This window comes from Thermobia domestica, chromosome 9 (genome assembly GCF_964235325.1).
Source record: "Thermobia domestica chromosome 9, izTheDome1.hap1.1, whole genome shotgun sequence".
NCBI lineage: Eukaryota > Metazoa > Arthropoda > Insecta > Zygentoma > Lepismatidae > Thermobia > Thermobia domestica.
In genome coordinates, this window is record NC_137462.1 from 120,967,951 (window position 1) to 120,987,248 (window position 19,298).

At 36.1% G+C, this 19,298-nt stretch overlaps 1 protein-coding gene across 4 annotated transcripts in view; it reads left to right on the top strand.

The window, feature by feature from the left end:
* Window positions 1-19,298, top strand: part of LOC145694978 (uncharacterized) — a 100,892-nt gene that overhangs the window by 17,716 nt on the left and 63,878 nt on the right. For all 4 annotated transcript variants that reach the window (XM_081771799.1, XM_081771802.1, XM_081771800.1 and 1 more), the window contains exon 3: window positions 8,069-8,178. In XM_081771799.1, the coding sequence (XP_081627925.1) occupies window positions 8,069-8,178 (110 nt within the window). The remainder of the gene's footprint in view (window positions 1-8,068; window positions 8,179-19,298) is intronic.

The following is a 19,298-nucleotide window of genomic DNA, read 5'->3' on the forward strand; positions in this document are numbered from 1 at the left end:
AGAAATTAAAGAAACACAAATCTCCGGGTGTAGATGAAATTCCGGCTGAGTTAATTTTAGCTGGAGGCGAAAAATTGTGGAACAAGATATACAAACTCATTCTCCTTATCTGGAGCAAGGAAGAATTGCCACAAGAGTGAGAAGAATCAATCATTGTTCCAATTCCCAAGAAAGGCGACAAAACTGACTGTAATAATTATCGAGGCGTTTCTCTTCTGTCAACATCCTATAAAATCCTTTCAAATATTCTGTTAGCAAGACTGACCCCATACGCAGATGAAATTATTGGAGATTATCAGTGCGGATTTAGACGAAATCGATCAACTATCGACCAAATATTTACCATTCGCCAAATACTCGAAAAAAGTGGGAATACAATACCCCGGTACATCAACTATTTATTGATTTTAGAAAGGCGTACGACTCGGTTAGGAGAGAATCATTATACAACGTTCTTACAGAACTTGGAATACCGAGAAAGCTAATTAGATTAATTAAGATATGTTTAAATGAATCCCAAAGTAAAGTCCGGGTAGGAAAATTTTTGTCCACGAGCTTTCACGTCGAAAATGGCCTGAAACAAGGAGATGCGTTGTCGCCATTATTATTTAACTTCGTTCTAGAATACGCTATAAGGAAAATCAAAGATAGCAACCAGGGCCTACAGTTGAACGGTATTCACCAGGTTATGGTCTGTGCTGATGATGTAAATTTAATAGGGGATGATAGGAGAACAATAGAAAGAAATGCAGAGATCTTATTAAACGCTTGCAGGGACATGGGTTTAGAAGTAAATGCAGAGAAAACTAAATACATGGAAGTGCGTCGGGATCGGAATACAGCAAATTATGGATGCGTTAAAATATTAAATAATACTTTTGATGAAGTGGATAGTTTCAAATATCTAGGATCAATATTAACAAAGGAAAATCATATTCACGAAGAAATTAAATGTCGACTAAAAGCAGGGAATTCGTGTTACTATTCGGTTCAAAATCTCTTGTCGTCGCGAATTCTGTCGAGGAATTTGAAGCTTAAAATATACAAAACAATAATTATGCCTGTTCTGTATGGCTGCGAAGCATGGTCACTTACTCTGAGGGAAGAACATAGACTGAAAGTATTTGAGAACAAGATCCTGAGACGAATATTCGGACCCAAGAGGAACGGGAATGGGGAATGGCGGAAACTTCATAACGAGGAACTACATAATTTATATGGTCTACCCAACATTGTTAAGGTCGTCAAGTCTAGGAGACTTAGGTGGGCAGGTCATGTAGCTAGAATGGAAGAAAGTAGAAACGCTTTCAAAGTCTTGACTGGAAGACCAATCGAAAAACGACCATTAGGAAGACCTAGGCGCAGATGGGAGGACAATATTAAGATGGATCTCGCAGAGATTGAAATACAAAGTAGAAACTGGATGCAGTTAGCTAAGGATAGAAGTCAGTGGAGAGCTTTTGTGAACGCGGCATTGAACCTCCGGGTTCCATAGGCCATATAGAGACAGTTATTCTAAACTCATTGCCTCTCTCCGCAAAATCGTAACTTTGACTAATTTAATTCTTACACTCCACACCAATCAGTGCAGCAATGCCAGACTCACAAACAGGTATGCATTTACTTTCTTAATACACAGTACTGTTTCATTGAAGAGAGTATGTTTTACAAATCAGTAGCTTCTCCCTTCGTTTGAGCCAGTTTCCCTTCTAGTGAAAAGTCTGAAAGATTACTCCTCTTGTAGTTGCCACATTTCTCCATTTCAATAGTCGTGCTGATCGTGACAGGGACAAATAGCTACGCTAATGACGTCCTCATTATCCCTCCTCCCAATCAATCAACCTACATTTCTCTGTGTCTTTTATTTGTATGTATAAGGGAGCCAAGATAAACCGAACCGGACATGGGAAATGAGAAACCGAAAAGCGCTAGTGTATTCGATGTAGCAACATGTAATAATATTTCGTGTAGCTAGCTGTGAACGAAGCATTGACCTTCAACGGAGAGGGAGGAAAGGCACAAAAGGATCTGCAGCTGTAAAGGAAAAACAGTCGAGATAAAGCCAATCAACCACTGGTGTAGACACGAAAATGTCACTGACAAAGGAGGCTAAGATATTCATTGTAAAAATATTACTCACAGGGCAGATCACTGAAAGAAATGGAAGAAAAAATCCGTGCTGAGTTGAACAATGATATCCACAAACTCAAAGAATTTTGAGTAAACAAAATCCCTGTTTGGTAAGCATGAATACCCGCGTAGGAAGGTGTCTGTAGCAGCAGACGGGAGTTTCACGTACAGCATGGCGGCGCATCCTAAAGAACTTTACCGGAACCAACCCAAATTTGATCACCGCTCAATTGAGCTTGGGGGAGGGGGGTTGTTGCGGCACAATATCATACGCACCTAACGTTGCGCTCCTTCTAAACTCCTTGCATGGTATAAAGTTCAATTCAGATGACACTGCACCTTGTTCAGTTTTTCGGCATTGAAAAGGTAGGTTTTATGAATGAGAAAATATGAAGCTCACTACACGATGACAAAACATTTGCTAATGGACGCTGTGGGATACATGTTAATAAATTAAAATAAGTTCTAACCTTGTATCCCGAAAGAGTATCTTTCCTTTTATATGATTCGAACCCTCTCTGGGGTATTTGTAAGTAACTCGTCTCTCTCTGCTATTCATTTCTTAAAAATTCTTGAAACACCAAAATCAAGAATCTCACGAAACACCAATCATATATATATATATATAGTTTGTACACATCTTCACTCTTGGGCTTTTATTCTAGAAAAATGAATTATAAACATTTGAATGAAATAAATAATTATTTATAAAAGTGTGCCACTAATAACGGTAAGTAGCGTTAGAAGAACATATTGTATTCGAACATTTGTACATAGTCTGTTTAACAGCTCACAATTATACCCTTTAGGCTAGGGAAGACGGATGATTAAGGCAAGTGAATAATGGTGGAAGAATTAGTGAAATGAGAATGTAGGAAGAAACAAAAATACATGAGAAAACTCAGGACAAGATGTCCACTGCAACTCACTTCGCCGGAGATCGAACCAAGGACCCCATGCACCATAAGTAAGCTCTCTACCACTGAGCCACTGTCCCATCTGTACGTAGTTTCTTACTGTTATTAGTGATACACTTTTGTAAATAATTATTTATCCCATTTAAATGTTTATAATTCATTTTTAAGGAGTAGAAACCGAAAATAAAGGTGAGTGATTTTCTAAAAATTACACGAAAAATTGATTGTCTTCGTCAGGTTCTTAATTTTGGTCTTTCACAAGAATGTCCTCCACGTGAATGAATCTGCAAGAAATAGCATCAAGAGAGGAGCTACGTAGGAAGACTTCAGAGGGACCCGAAATTATATATATATATATATATATATATAAAGAAATATTCTTTCGGGCTGGAACGTTAGTGCTTATTTTAATGGTAAAAGGTTATCGAATAAAACTAGTGATGTATGTTTGATTGATCTTTGTTCTTTATATAAATAAATAACGTTTGAAAAACAGAAAACAATACGTTATAACTTTCGACAACTGAGCATACACTATTTATAGTTAGAAGACGATATATGTGATTCGAAAGCTACATTTTATTATTACATTTCGTATGAACTTAAAATAATCTTGTAAGCATCTTAAATTAAATTGTCTGCCAGTTCTGCAATAATTCTTTTCTGTGTTGTAGTAATTAATATTAACTTCACGTCATCTGTCGCTCCCTATTTCCTTGTATGACAAGTCATCATCTCTAAGCGACCAAACAACAACGAACTTTGAAGTATAGTGGAAGGTCTAATTTTGATGTTACTTGTATGCAAAGTATCATCTTTGATGTTTCCAAATGTCATACAATTTTAAAATTTACCCTAATATTGTAGAAGATTATATAGATCGTGTGTAATTTTAACATTATTTCTATTCAAATGGCGAATGACAGAATAATTGTTACGTCAGATATTTAATTCAACAATTGGAAAATATTTTATATTATACCGTACTTTTGTATGGAGAAAAAGCTGCTTTAAAAATTTAAACACCCAGTTTGATTCAGGTCCTTTTTGAAGGGAAGAAGGAACACCACGATTAAAGTAATTCTATGCTTTTTACGAATTTTCAACACCTAAACATCACTTTCGATCTCTTGGGACGAACTTCAACAAAATCTATATTTCTTTGAGAATGTTCTAGACAGTAAATGAAGAGTTTCTTACCTTTAATATCTTGTACATTTTATTAAATCATTTCATATACTCTGATGTCTTTTTCAGTAATCCATAGCCTAGTTACACCAAACTCATTAAAGGAATTATATACAGGGTGTTTCAAAACAACACCGACAACGTTTGGGGGATGATTCCTGACACCTACTGATGGGCAGTGGGAATATTCCCGGTGGGAAGGAAAATAAAAAAATGGGAATATTCCCGGGTTTTTTCCATGGCATATAAATTCCCGGGAAGAATTTATTTCCATTTCTTTATTTTATCTTCCAAATTATAAGAACCGTATGACTAATTACTTTATTTTCATTTATTATTATTTACTTCTCGGCTTTATATATTTTGGAGAATAAAAAAATAAAATTCGTTGACTACTTTATATAACTAATCATATGATTTATTAGTTCCATTTCCATTTGCAGTAAAAAGTAGCAAAGTACTATTTTACAAATGATGAAACGGAACCAGTTTGTAAAGTAATGTAGAAATTATGTAGAAATAGAGATGATGTACAATTAATACACCCCGAACCATCGTTAGTAATAGACGTCGGTCTGTCTCCTGTCTGATTCGAATTTCTGAAGAGGTACTCGGACTTCTCTTACATGTAAATTAACGCATGAAATTTCGAGAAATAGGTAGGAAGAAAGGTCATGTATGGCAATGTTACGTCATAAATTATAAAAATAAGTCAGTATCTTGCAAATTTTGTGAACATAAATATGTATGCGCAAATGTTGATAAATTGGTGAGACATGTATCTTCTGACAGTTACCCAATCTAATTTGTTTATAACATTTAAAAATTGAATATGTTCATAATATCAGTATTAGAGTGAAGTTTAGAAAATCTACTTACATATAAATTTAAATTGTTTAGCGGTGTAAAAATATGTGGACTTACTATACCATTTTTTTTCCACATATTTACTTTCATAGAACATATTGTAAGTAAATATACATTTATGTGTACTCTCTAAATACAATAAAATATTAATAAAGTAACATAGTACCGTTCAGAATATACATTTTAAAGAATCCTCTGGAGACAGTATAATATACTGTGATAAAAAACGATTTAACTTTGAAATCATAATATAGTAATAGAATGCAATTTTCTTTGTGATTGTACATAAATTCCTGGAAAAATTCCAATTTTGGGAATCTTCCCGGGAATTTACCCATCACTACTGACACCAAGATAAGACAAAAAGTGTACACCCATCTGGATGCACAAATGCTTCCTTTCGGAGTTACGGCTGCCGGAGACATGAAAAAATGAACTTTAAAGGTCCATAGCTCCAAAATTATGGGACCTACCGTAGTCGGGTCAAGACTTCACTTAGGAACTATCCAAAAATACACGGTTCAGAAACCTGAGGTACTCACGAACTACCTTTATAAAAATTGTTGCGGAAGTACCACAGGATTCTGAAACATGGATATTTGGATAGGACACATATTAGTTCCTAAGTAAAAGTCTTGCCCCGACTACGGTAGGTCCCATAGTTTTGGAGCTATGGACCATTTTTCATGTTTTTAGCAGCCTGTAACTCCGAAAAAAAAAAAAAAAATGTGCAACCAGGTTGATCTATACTTTTTGTCTTATCTTGGTGTCAGGAATCACCTCCCAAACGTTGTCGGTGTTGTTTTGAAACACCCTGTATATGTTGGACTATCCTATAGGAGTTAATGGTAAATAAATCATCAGAACCAAATATACACAAGCATTTCAGAAAAACTAATGATCATTTTCTTTACTTAACCACCTGGGGTTCAAGTGAAGAAAAATCTTTCGAATAAAAGTGGCTTAAGTGCAGAAAGTGGTCATTAGTTTTTGTTTAAATTTTTGTTTACTAGGGAGGATCACAAGGCGAGTTTCGTCTGTTATAGAGTAAGGCGTGTGCGATAATCGTAATACATGGAGTTGGCAACTGTGCAGTTTCAGCCACCTGCCACCTATGTAGCTAGTTGTAGGTAAACACGAATAGCAGCAACTTGGTATTGCAAAAAGAAGGTCCACTCAGTTATTCGATTTCTGTGGGCGAAACATGTAACCGGTGCTGAAATTCACCGGCAGCTGGTAGAGGTTTATGGTGAGACTATAAAGCCTCATCAACCATGTAGCAAAATGGTGTCGAAAGTTTGCGGCTGGTAGAGAAAACGTCACCGACGAGGAGTGCAGTGGCCAACCCAGCACGGCATCAATATATTTGAACACAGTTCGCGTAGAGGAGCTGATTCAAGATAACAGGAGGATCACGTTACGGCATCTGGTGACAGAATTGGGAATGACGTTCGGAAGCCTTCGTCACATTGCACACGATATTCTGGAGTACTGGAAAGTTTGTTCCCGATGGATTCCACGCACCTGTCCAGCCAACACAAAGAGAAGCGCATGAGAACAAGTCTGCAACTTTTGGAACACTTCACAACGGAAGGGAACTGTCTTCTTCATTGCATTGTCACGGATGACGAAACATGGATCCACCATTACACCCCCAGCAGTAAGCGGTCATCAAAGGAGTGGAAACATCCCTTCTCTCCAAAGACAAAGAAGGTGACGCCATCTGCCGGGAAGGTGGTGGCCACAGTATTTTGGGACAGCGCTGGTGTAATACTCGTGGAATTCTTGGAAAGAGGGCACACAGAGACCGCCGACCAATACTGTGAGACTTTGACACAATTGCGCAAAACAATCAGGAGGAAACGACCAGGACTTCTCATCGAGGGCGTCATCGTCCTTCACAACAACGCACGCTCGCATACAGCCCAGAAGACCACTATGCTGTTGAAGCAGTTTTGCTGAAACATCGACCACCCTTATACAGCCCGGCTTTCGATCCAAGCAACTTCGAGGATCAGATAGGAAGCCGTCGCTTAGCTTCAGACGAGGAGGTAAAAGAGTTCGTGATAACGTGGCTGAACACGCAAGGACAGGATTTTTACCAGGAGGGAATATTCTAACTCATCCCACAATGCGATAAATGCCTCAACTGATATGGAGGCTATGTCGAATAATAACCTAATGTATTTACTATCTGTTAGCTGTATTGGTTGTATGAAATAATATATACAAGTTTCCCTGCAGGCTTTGAAACCTTACTTTCTGATCACTCCTCGTATATTGAAGTGGTATTTCACGTTCTTCAGATATAATAATGCCCAAGTATATACAGCTTTTCAAGAGAAAAAGTGATTTAAGTGCAGAAAGTAATTACAACTTTTTCTGGAATTTTTGTGTATATTTGTTTCCAGCGATTTACTTCTCATTAACTCCTCTAGGGTAGTCCAGCATATAGATAATTTTAATGAGTCTGATGTGTAACTAGGCTGTGGATTTCTGTAGAAATTAGAGGATATGAAAATGATTTTCTTGTTGATTCGAATATTAAAGGTAAGAAACTGTATTAATTTATTCAGTATGCATCCTATAGCATCTATAAGTAGTCTTTTACAATTATCATAGGAAAGATTGCATGAAGCAAAAGCAAATTCCATTTGTCTTCTTGAAGTCCTTATTACAAATCTATCAACACATAGAGTGAAAGAAAAGTGAATGGAGAGTTTGGTATAGCCTAGATGGACGTTCACTCATTATTCGGATCTCTTGTTTTTCCCATTCCTAATGTTAAGAACACATGAATGGTATAAAGATTTATAAAATGAAGAGAATTCGGGACTTTTTTGTATCTACTTGTGTGTATTTAATTCTCGTGTAACAAATAAATTTGTTGTAGAATCTGAATATTGTTTATTAGTATGTGCATTTAATGTCAGTTGTAAAAATATTGTTCTTTCTTCCGTATCTAGGACGATGAAATTGATGAAGAAGTGTTACAGATGAAGGCGGAGAATAATAAGAAATTAGAAGATATTCTTAATCGAGCCAAAATTAAGAAGAAACACAGTGAAAGCAAAACGTAATTTTTTTCATGATATTGTAATGCATTTGCAGTTTAGAAGTTGCATGTAACTAGTTAAAGATGTATAAACAAAACAAACCTGTTCTTCAATCCTGTGTATCTAAGAGGGTTGATTTAAATAAGTAAAGCGTCTAGTATTGAAAAGAGTAGTAAAATGGAAATTTCCTTCGAAGTTATCAAGTAGTCTTGCATGTTTCGCCGCTTCTTAAATTATTAACCCGTAAGAACTCGTGTGCCCTTTTTTTTTTATGACACCAGTACTAGCGCGGGTCCAGTAGACCCCCAAATTGATATTGGTTTTTTACAATAAAAATATATTTTTGTAATAATTAAGACAATGTAGCATAACTCTGGACATGTTTTTAAAAATATTTGCTGCAATTAGATTTTTTGTACTCGTTTTGAGACATTTTAAAATATTTTTTTCATTAGGACTTCTGGCTAGCAACACAAAAGTTACCTGTTTGGGGGTCTGTGAACACCCCGCGCGAGTACTTAAGGGTTAAAGAACACCGCGAAGAAAATCAAAGAAAAATTTAAAAAAAAAAAAAAAAAAACTTGATTAAGGCCTTTTGAGCAATATTTGATATCCATTACTTGACATTTTCACTCAGATGTTTGGTGATGATTTTAAACTTGGCACACTGATTTGATACCTTTGCTTAAACCAGTATTAATCAGAAAACGCTTCATGACTTAATCACCATTTTCTCTCCAGCTCTAGAGCCTGTTGTACACGAGATGGTATTAAGAGTCCCAAATCTCAGGGTATATCAGTCTTAGCGGGTCGGCCCAAACGTCTTTTAGCAAGTGGGAGTTCAAGCTAGTAGATGTGCAAAAGTGTTCGTATTCATATAATCAGACGTAAGGTATTGTATCGTGAGATGAGTGAACTTTCCGCAGAACTCATCTACATTTTGTAATTCTGTTTCGATAAAGGCGCAAATGCTGTGCAAACTGTGAAAACATTTGTGCTGTTTATCGCTAAGATACGTTATCAAAAAGTAACAGCCAAAAGATGTTTCATTCTCTTTCATTCTGAAAATTTCGGCATCCAAAATACTTCTCGCAGTGGGTGACCAATCCCAGCAAAATTGGATGATATTCTGAGAAAACTCAAGCAAAACCGACATGTACCGTAAGCAGTCATTGATGACCTTAACATCCATCACTAAAGAATTTTAAGCCATTTGGAGAAAGCTGGCTACGAAAAGAAGCTTGAGGTGTGAGTGCTGTATGATATGATTCAAAAACATTTACTCAGTGAATTTCTATCTGCGAATCCCCACTGAAGCGTAACGAACTTGTGCCATTTCTGAAGCAGTTAATTACGAGTGATGAAATGTAGATAACCTACGACAAGAATGTGTGAAAAAGATCGTGGTGGAAGCGAGAAGCTTCGTAGCTTGTGGTAAAGCCCAGCGATGCTCAGGAAGGTTTTGTGTGTGTGTTTGGTGAGATTGGAAGGGCATCGTGCATCACGAAGCTGCAGCCGCTGTGCAGAATGATCAACTCATGCCTGTACTGTCGACAGTTAACGCGAGTGTACCTAGCATGTCAAATAAAAATAAAAAAAAAAGGGGGGGGGTCGTACCACGCTGTCGACGCCAGACCGCAAACATCTTTAACAATCCGGAAGAAATTAAGAGAACTTGGCTTGGAGATTTTAATGCTTAGTTCCTATAGTCCGGATGTGGCACCGTTAGGCTATCATTTGTTTCGATCTCCTCATAACTCCCTGAATGGTGTTGAAGTTAGTTTCAGGAAAGACCTGTGAAAACCACGTGTCACAATTTTTTGATCAGAAACTGCAGCATTTTCATAGCAACGAGAGTTATAGTCATGCTGGAGAAATGACAGTTCATCGAACAAAATGATTTATATTCAGTTTCATAATGTTATTTTCAAATCACAACTTTATTCTCAATTTTACCTCCAAACACTTAATTTTTAGATAACCTACTGAAAATCTTCCAGAGAAACCAGAAAAACTTGATGAAACTGATACTGCGTAGTAACTAAATGTTACCACTAAGCGGTGGCCGATGAAAAAACGATCACAGGTTTTGAGCGCAGTACTAGATGCGCTTGTATTTTCGGGTTTCCATTGCCGATGCAGATCTTGCCATTCTGCACTACATTTTCAAAAATGACGGTACGTTGTCGTGTGGTTCGAGGTGCGGCCTAGAATGTACGTGGTGGTGGTGGTTAACTTACGTGGAACACTCGGGTTTGATTTCCCCCTGGTGATTCACATGATTGGGATCGATTCCATGTTAAAATGTAAATACATGTATTGTATAATGATGGTGCTGAAAAGGGACGTTAAACTTCAAAACAACTAACAAATCAATTGTGCGATCTTATCATCAAAGGCCTCAGTGGTAGAGCGTTCACCTCCGATGCTTAGGGACCCTGGTTCGATCCCAGCACGCGCCGTGTGGACTTTGTGGTGGACAAATACCGTGCTCGTGGGTTTTCTCGAGGTTCTCCCGTTTTCTCCCACTTCCTTCATTCCACCATTTCATTCATTTCTCATCTTCACTGTCTCTTTTAGCCTAACCGGTATAACCGTAGGACGTAAAACTTAAATATTTCATTTTTTTTTTTTTTTTTTTTTTAACCATCAAAGGCAGGCAAGGATTAATCTTAAAATTGGTCAACCCCTAGAGAGTGGCGGCAACTGCTATTATATTCTTTAATTTTCGATTAAACTACATGTGAGCTTCAAATCGAACTATTTCGTTACTATGTTATTGCTGTACGCATATCTTTAGTTTGTGATTTGATTTTTATTACTTAATTTCTTATAGTACTCAATGCCTGAGTACATAAATGATAGCTTGGTAGCCACACATTTCCAGTAAGATGTAGATGAAAGCTTCAAGCTTTCACGAAGTTTTTAAAACAGCTTGTTACTCTCTACCCTTTCCTTGTGAAAATTACCATCATTACTAAGAAAACTGAGATAGAACAAAGAATTGGGCCCCTATCGACCCGTGCTTGAAAATACTTGAATTGTATTGTAGAACTAAAAGAATTGAATGATTCTTGCCATTGTAGACCAGGCAAGAAGAGTATATACTTCATTTTCAGCGTATACCCGAGTACTTCTTAGAGTGAGTATACGCTGGGAATAAAAATTATTAGGGGGATATACGCCATATGACCTTCGTTACATTTCTGCGGTAGAATTAAGGGAAAAATAAATGTAACACAACCATAGAACAGCCAGTCGTTCTCGTGTTTTTTTCTTCCTCTTTTCCCCTTCCTGTCTAATGAAGAAACAACGAAAGAGCTTAAGACTTATATTTCTGTTTTGTGATAGTATTTCAACTAATTTCTGGTAAATTGTTTTGTTTTATATATAGTGACTGAAATCTGATCAACAGTTTATATTTAATACTAGTTAAAAAGTTGTTGAAGCTTTTATAGATGTTTTATCAGAGAAGTGTGGGAGAGAGACACTGAGAATGCGAAGCTATGAAAATAATTTCATTCTTTAATAATAATAATAATAATAATAATAATAATAATAATAATAATAAAAAGCTGGGGGTTCGTGTGAAGAATTTGATCAAATAGTTGAAGATAAAGTGTGTAATATTTGAATACTTAAATTTGAGTGAAATAGTGAAAATCGTGTCAGTTTGACTTCAAATGCCGAAGCAGTAAGTAGAATAAATTACAATTGTCATCATTATCAGTACGTGATAATTAAGGAATATTTACATTGATTCGTAGACTCACATGATGGTAAATTTTCAGTCGTGAGGAAAAACCACTATTAAAGGTGGTTCACGGCAAAACACAACTGAATTTTATACACCAATAAATAACTTGAAGGGTTGGTGAAATTCAGAGTCACAATAGTTTCCTTCTTTTTATATCTTAGATTAATTAATTCGTGGATGAAGAACTCACTATTTTAAAGATTAGTATTTCATTAATAAGTATGCATCCTATCATTTCATTTAGTAATAATCCATAAATATTGTTTATTAAAAAAAAAAATACAATTATTGTATTTTTCTCTTGCCTGTCATAAGCTAAACCCGCCTGAGGAATCAAGTGGCCCTTTCGTTCGACAAATGGTTTATTTAATCAGTTAGTTGAGTCCATGTATAGTCTACTATAGAACCTTGCCTGTTTTATAAGGTTTGAAGGTTTATGATCATAAATTATTATATTTTGTCTCGATAATGCGAACAATAAAGCCAGCGGGAATTCGACAGTTTTACTAATGAGTTCAGATATATCAGTTGTGTACTAGTGATCTTACACAAAAGAGAACGAACATTTCATATTGTTTAACGTTAAAATCCTTTTATATTATGAGGATACCGTATTAACCTGCGTGCTGAATAAAGAACTTCTTAATTAATTGTGTTCAATAATGAGTTTTCTATAACTCACCTTACATATAATCTATTTCTAAGAAACTTCACTGTTTCGTAACATGCTCCGTTGAAGATGCAACATGAATTCCCACTTTAATCCAAAATTTAAATTTTCTTATGTTTGAGGCGCCTTTATCTTAGTTCTTCGAAATCGAAAGAAACGATAGGAACAATGTCTTATGAAGGTAAGAAGTTGCTGATGCAGAAGATGCTGAGAAACTTCCTGAAATAAACTAGGATCGAGGAACATGTGACCGGAACGTGTTTCGTTGGCTGAGATACGACTGCAATTTATTACACAAGTTCGTGCCGGCATGCTCATAACGCGCTCATTTAATTACACAGTTGGTGAGCATAATGACAGGGAAGTGGGACAGGAACTTGAATCAAAAGAAAGAAAAAGAAAACTTCGGAATAATTAGGCAATGATATCAGAATTTATGATGTGTATTATATTTCTAAGAAGTTTTATGAAAACCTATTTTTCATTGAAGAGCATCTGCATGATAAAAGGAGCGTTATTCAGTGCAAATCAATTTCTTAAGCTGAGATATTGGAAATTATTTTGTAAGCTAACAAAGCACGAAGTTCAGGGAGTCTTTAGCCATGACCGCGTTTTCGTGAACTGGCAGGTGTTGAAATTATTTTACAGAAGATCACAAAAAACAGCAGAGTCAGGATTGTAACTTTTTGATGGTGTATTACGGTTATCGAAAATGAGCTTAAACACAGGCATAAGTTGCCCTATTCTCTTTCGATATCAATTCCTCAAAAAAATCGTGGAAATCAGTCAGTCTTTTTCCTTGTAAAATGTTTCCGACGTTTTCCTGAATAAGTACATCTTTAGGTGACTAGGTGCAGTGTGGATGGAATATGACACTACAGTTAAGCTGTGATGTACCCAAGGAGATTTAGTGGTTTTAACACCCTTGAGCAAGTTATGCAAAAATAAGTATTTACTATATTAAAATACGTATACAAACACCTGAAATTATATAAACTTGGGAGCATGAACTCTCCTTGACGAATATCTGCGTAAGCCATTGCAGTTGAGTATTTCAGTCTTTGTTTACAAAGTAATCCTGGGAAGTGGATCCATTCGAATGTAAAGCATGAAGGTTGACCGAGAAAGTCACTTGTAACATGTTAACATAATAGTCAACAACTTAGCTCTCATTGAATGTGTCAACAATCATCAACTTGTGCAAATGCAAAAATGTCACGACGATGTCATGTGACCACTAGAATTTTCAAATTAAATTGACTGTTGTAGAATCCAGTACACAATATTGTCTTCATCTCTTCATTCATTAAGTTGAACTCACGATCAAATTGATATAATGTAATTGTAGTTGTATGAGCAGTTTTTCGAGTTGGAGATGTGACTGGGATTTCAAATTACAAAAACTCTCTCCACCGTCAGTTGACGTGAAACTGGTGTCGTGCTTGTTGTTATAGTGCTCAGAATCAGAAAATTCACTTTCTTGTATATCGAGTGTGGAGACGGGACAACTTAAGTCATCAACAGTATTTGAGAATGTGTCGTAGAACCTCCCGTTTGAACGTTTGAACATTTTAGAATGTCTGAATGAGATGCTTTTGTAAACGAGCAAAGACAAAGCAACGTATGATATTCCGAGAGGGATTTCTTTATCACCGAGATTAATGACAACTTTCGGCAACGTCTTGCCTTGAGATGAGTGAATAGTCATACCGTATAAACAGTGACCTGTATAATATGTCGTCAAAAGAAAGTTTTACCCTCTTTGCTTCACGTTCTAGTTATTGGAGGGATCGCTATGGAATTTTAGGAACTCGAGACCAAGTGTAGTTTGGGAATTCAACCTGCCGCCGGTTGACATACCTGTTCGTGTTTAAAGTTTGGCTAAAATGTAATCAGGGTGCCACCAATCAGTTTAGCAACACCGAAAATAATGGGTTCGACGCTAATATTGGTCATTCAAACATTTCATTTTTTACTTCTTCTCACCCGCATGCTGATAGCGGCTGAACGTGGTTTTAAATGGCGTCGAAAATGTCATTTTTCATTTTATCGTCCCCTAAGATTGTAGATTCGAAACTAGGATCGGTTGTTGTTATTTTTCAGGGTGTCTACTGGTCATGAAAGTCATGAAAGTCATGAAAAAGTCATATATTTTGCTTAGTAGTCATGAAAGTCATGAAAAAGTCCTTTATTTACCCAACTGGTCATGAAAATCTGAAATCTCAGAATATATTTTTATACTTCATACTTTTATACCTCATACTGCATGTACTGAAATAATTGTATCAGGTCAGTAATTGTGAGAATTTCCCCCACCAGTTAGTGCTGGCTAACTGGTACTTTACTGTCTTCCTAGCTGCTCCCCATTTCATCTTCTAGTCTCTGTAATATAGTAACAACTTTTTACTGTCCAACTTTCTAAAGTCCTATTTCTTTACTTCTAAGAAATGTAAATTGTGTATTTTTGGGCCTTTAGACTTACGCAAATAATATTATTCGTTTGAGTTTGCAGATTTTAAATTTGATGATCTATATTTTTAAAACGAATTTCTTTTATAATTTGTTTTGTCTTTGGGCAGTTCTCTGAGTGCTTAATTTCAAATTTCTGCTAGATGGATAATTATACTCAGAATTAAAACTTCAAATACAGTATAGAGTGATTCACTGGCAAGAGCAGGCCCGTATTTAGGTAAGTGCTATTCCGTGCTCGACCACAAGGCGGCAGAATTTTAGATTCTTTCTTTAAGATTCACAATAAGTGATATTTAAGACTAGCAACCCGCATAGTTCGGATGCACCACTGATGGTAGGGTTTTATTATTACTAATGGTAAATTTTTATCGCCATGGTCATGAAAATTTGAACAAAAAGGTCATGAAAAGTCATGAAAAAGTCATGAATTTACTTTCTGGTATCCCAGTAGACACCCTGTTTTTACATCTCACCCACTACCCTGGGGTTCCCAAGCTGTTTTACCCTCAATATATTTGTTTTCACATTGTAAATCGTATATGTACCATATAGGAAATTGCTTCAGGAATTACGCAGTATTATACATATTTGCGATTTATTTGTACCCTTCACATTAGCATAGGAGGAGGATACAACTAAGGGGTTGAAATATAAGCAGAATCTCACCAAACTTGAATCTAAAACGGGTATCTTCGATATTACAAGTAATAGTTGCTTGGTGAGGAATGTGAGGTATTTCGACAGTTTTAGTTGAGCAATTTATATTAGTATCTTGATAGAAGAGCAGGTTTGATGTTTTGTTTATTCATAATACAGCTTGTCTAGTAGCGTATATTAATAATGTTTAAGATGTAGCCTATAAAATTTGAATAAGAGTTTTTCACGTCACAATAGTAATATATTGCCGATTCCAACATCCTGTGCGGTCCAAGTGTGTATAAAGCCTCTAGTAACTTCTTTCACTCTACTATTCTTCATCCTAGATCTTTTTCCATCTTATTCCAGTTCTTCCCACATCATTTTGTACTTCATTCTGCCATTTGTTTCTTTGTCTTGTAAATGTATGTGTAATCTTCATGCGTACGTCCTGTGTCCATACCAATGTAGCTTATTTTCTATTAGTTTTAAAACATATATTTGATTGACTATATTCCCGCTAATTCCATTTCGTATACAATCTTTCTATGTCCTTCTGAGAATACGTCTTAGGAACTTTATTTCCGTTGGTTGAATTTTTGTGCTGTCTTACCATCATTCAGGTCTCTGCACTGTAGGTATGGGTACGAAGTACTGTTTTAAGTTTACATTTTAGCTTTCCTAGTATGTTCCAATTCCATATCAGATGTTTCACACTTCGATAAAATGTTGAGGCATGGTAGCCCATCGGATTTACTTCTGATGCGATGTGTCACTTATTGTTGATGTATGCATTAAAATCTTTCTTTTTATGTAGGTTTCTAGAATTTCTTCTCTCATTCGGCTGTCTACCTTCACTTCTAAACTTAGGTACTTCAAAGTTTCTGCTGTCTCCATTAGCTTTCCTCGTATTTCTGTTTGTTTGTCTTTTTCTTGAAAAGCCTTTACTTCTTTTTCTCTAAGATGGAAACTATTGTAATATTTGTTGCTTCATGCTAAATTCCGAATTGTGTTCTTTATCCTTTTCCTTATTTGGAGAGGTATTATTCATCTTGATTTCTCCATCCACCCCTCGACATCTTAATTTTGTATGTCTTTGCGCCTACTTCTTCTCTTTCTCTCCTCAAGAACCTCAACTTTCTCTTCTTCGACATCAGACGCAACTTATGCTCGGTGTTACATCTTTTCATCTTCGAACATTTGTCTTGAGACCCTTCCAATTCTAATTCTGCACTGATCTTCTTTCTGAAGCTTCCTTCAACCAATCGCTGAGGTAATCTTCTCCAGTCTTCCTGCTGTTGGACAGTTATTCTCGATGGTCTTCGGTTGTCATTTTTAAATCTAGTAAATCATCTTTTGCTGCATGATTAACTTCCAGCAAATTGTTGTTCTCCGATTGATAATGGAGTCTCTCCATAGTGAGAACATGGCAAGGATCTATAATGTTTTCAGACTCCAGCAACACTGACCTTGCACTTGCTTCTCTCCCTTTGTTTTTATTATTCTCCAAGCGTTCCACATGTAGCTATTTCATTTCTGCCTCTACTGATCGTAACACATACACAGATGCAAAATAATGAGGCCTAGTACAACGAAAACAACACTTGCCGTACGCCGGACATTCTTCTTTCATATTGGAGTTGAATAGGACGCTAAATTTCAAATCAACCAACTTCGAGCTATTTGGTTTTTCCTTTGTTCGCGTGAACCCTGTACTGGTAATCTTCATAGAGTTGTTTGATCCACCATATTATTTCTTCTGTCATTTAATCTATTAAAGTTTAGCTATATGTAATGAATACTTTTACTATTATTTACCATATTCCCAGGTCTTTTCAGTTAGCTGTCTCAGTGCAGAATTTGGCCTCTTTCAAATTCAGAGAAGTCTTCCATTTTGCATCACCAGCATCTGCCCGTTTCAATATAGGCCTCCGTTCTACTTCCGAACGTACTACATACGATCACCTAATATGCTAACAACCGCGAGGTGTTACACATCACACATTCTCAGTGTTAACACTTACACGTCAAACGTCTTTCAAACTACAGATGTTTCTTTTATTTTGATCTCTATCGGTATGTCTGGATGGTTTTGTAGATTCTGATTTTGATCTAGTGAGTTATTCACTTTTAATTTCAGCTGAGCATACATGCATTTTGCTGTTATTGTAATCTATTTTGTATCTACCTTCCAATCTTGTGTTCACTGTCGATAGTCGTGTCCAGATATTTATATCTGTTTAAATTTTGAGCTTCTGACTATCGATAGTTTCGTTCTGATGGCTTTCTGTTTCGTTGATTATTACCACGCTCTTCGTCTTGCTTTCCGTTTCACTACCGAAACTATATACGGTGAAATCTGAACCACCATAATGAATTTGCCCCGGAAAACGAACCCGAGACCACGTGTAGTAAAAGTGCAATCGCTAGCTGCTAGACCAACAAGGTGTGTACGTACTCTGTTTTTTGTTTCTTAATTTTTAGTGTCATCTCCAGGATTTTGTCGCGAATGTTCTGTTACATCAACAGTAGAATTTGGTAGAACATTTATATTTAACATTTATTACTATATCCATCTAGATCAAATAGTTTTTAACATCCATTAATTTACAAATTTTGAATAAGTGGTGATTTATATTATATGCATTTTGCAGCAATTTCATATACTTTATATATATATATATATATAGTTCATTGGTCGGTAGGAGGCCACATTAAGATCATCATGGTAGTCTGCATCTTCTAAATATGATTGGAACTGTACTTTGTAATATATTTTCATGCTTTTTCGTGAACATTATGGTTTTGAGTTGAAAGATTAGCGTGATCGAGGAGTAATCATTATTTATTAATGATGTAGAATTTGTATATTTTTCTTGTAAGTTTTTAAAAATACTCGTGTCTTCTCCAATACTATTATTAAAGCACTTCCATCCTATGTAATATATTTCAAATCAATCTTAAGTTGAACTACTAAAGTATTTACCTCAAGCAGGTATAGGGTTTACCAATAAGAACGGCAGAACTTTGAAATGGTGTCCTGGCTACACTGATTGTATTGGCAACATTAAATTGTGATAGTCGTGTGCAGTAGTCTTTACAAATTAGTGTGGAGAGATTCACAATCCCACAACGCATAGAAATCATTCATATTTACCATATTAATCTGGACTTACTGCACGAGCAGTTCTCCAAACACGCTCTGTCGAGAAATGATCTCAATTGGCCTCCTTGATCGTGATTTTTCCTGCTGAATTATTTTCTGTGGGCCTATTTCAAGTCTCAGGTCTATGATAATAAGCCACGAACAATCTGTGAACTGAAAAAGAACACTGGACATATTGGGAATTTGCTTGCAAGTGTGCACAAGTGGTGCAAAATTGGACTTTCAGAAGCCATTCCTCCCACCGACACAGAGGACATTTGAATGACATTATCTTCAAAACATAATGCTTTTCACAATTAAAAAAAAAAAAAAATCATTATTGTTTGTAGTTTTCATTTTATCTCTCTAAAATTCGGACGTTCTTGGAAATCCTATACTAGATGGACATATTTTCCTTGCTCTTATGCTAATTCCTTGAAAGAGAAACAAGTTATTAAAT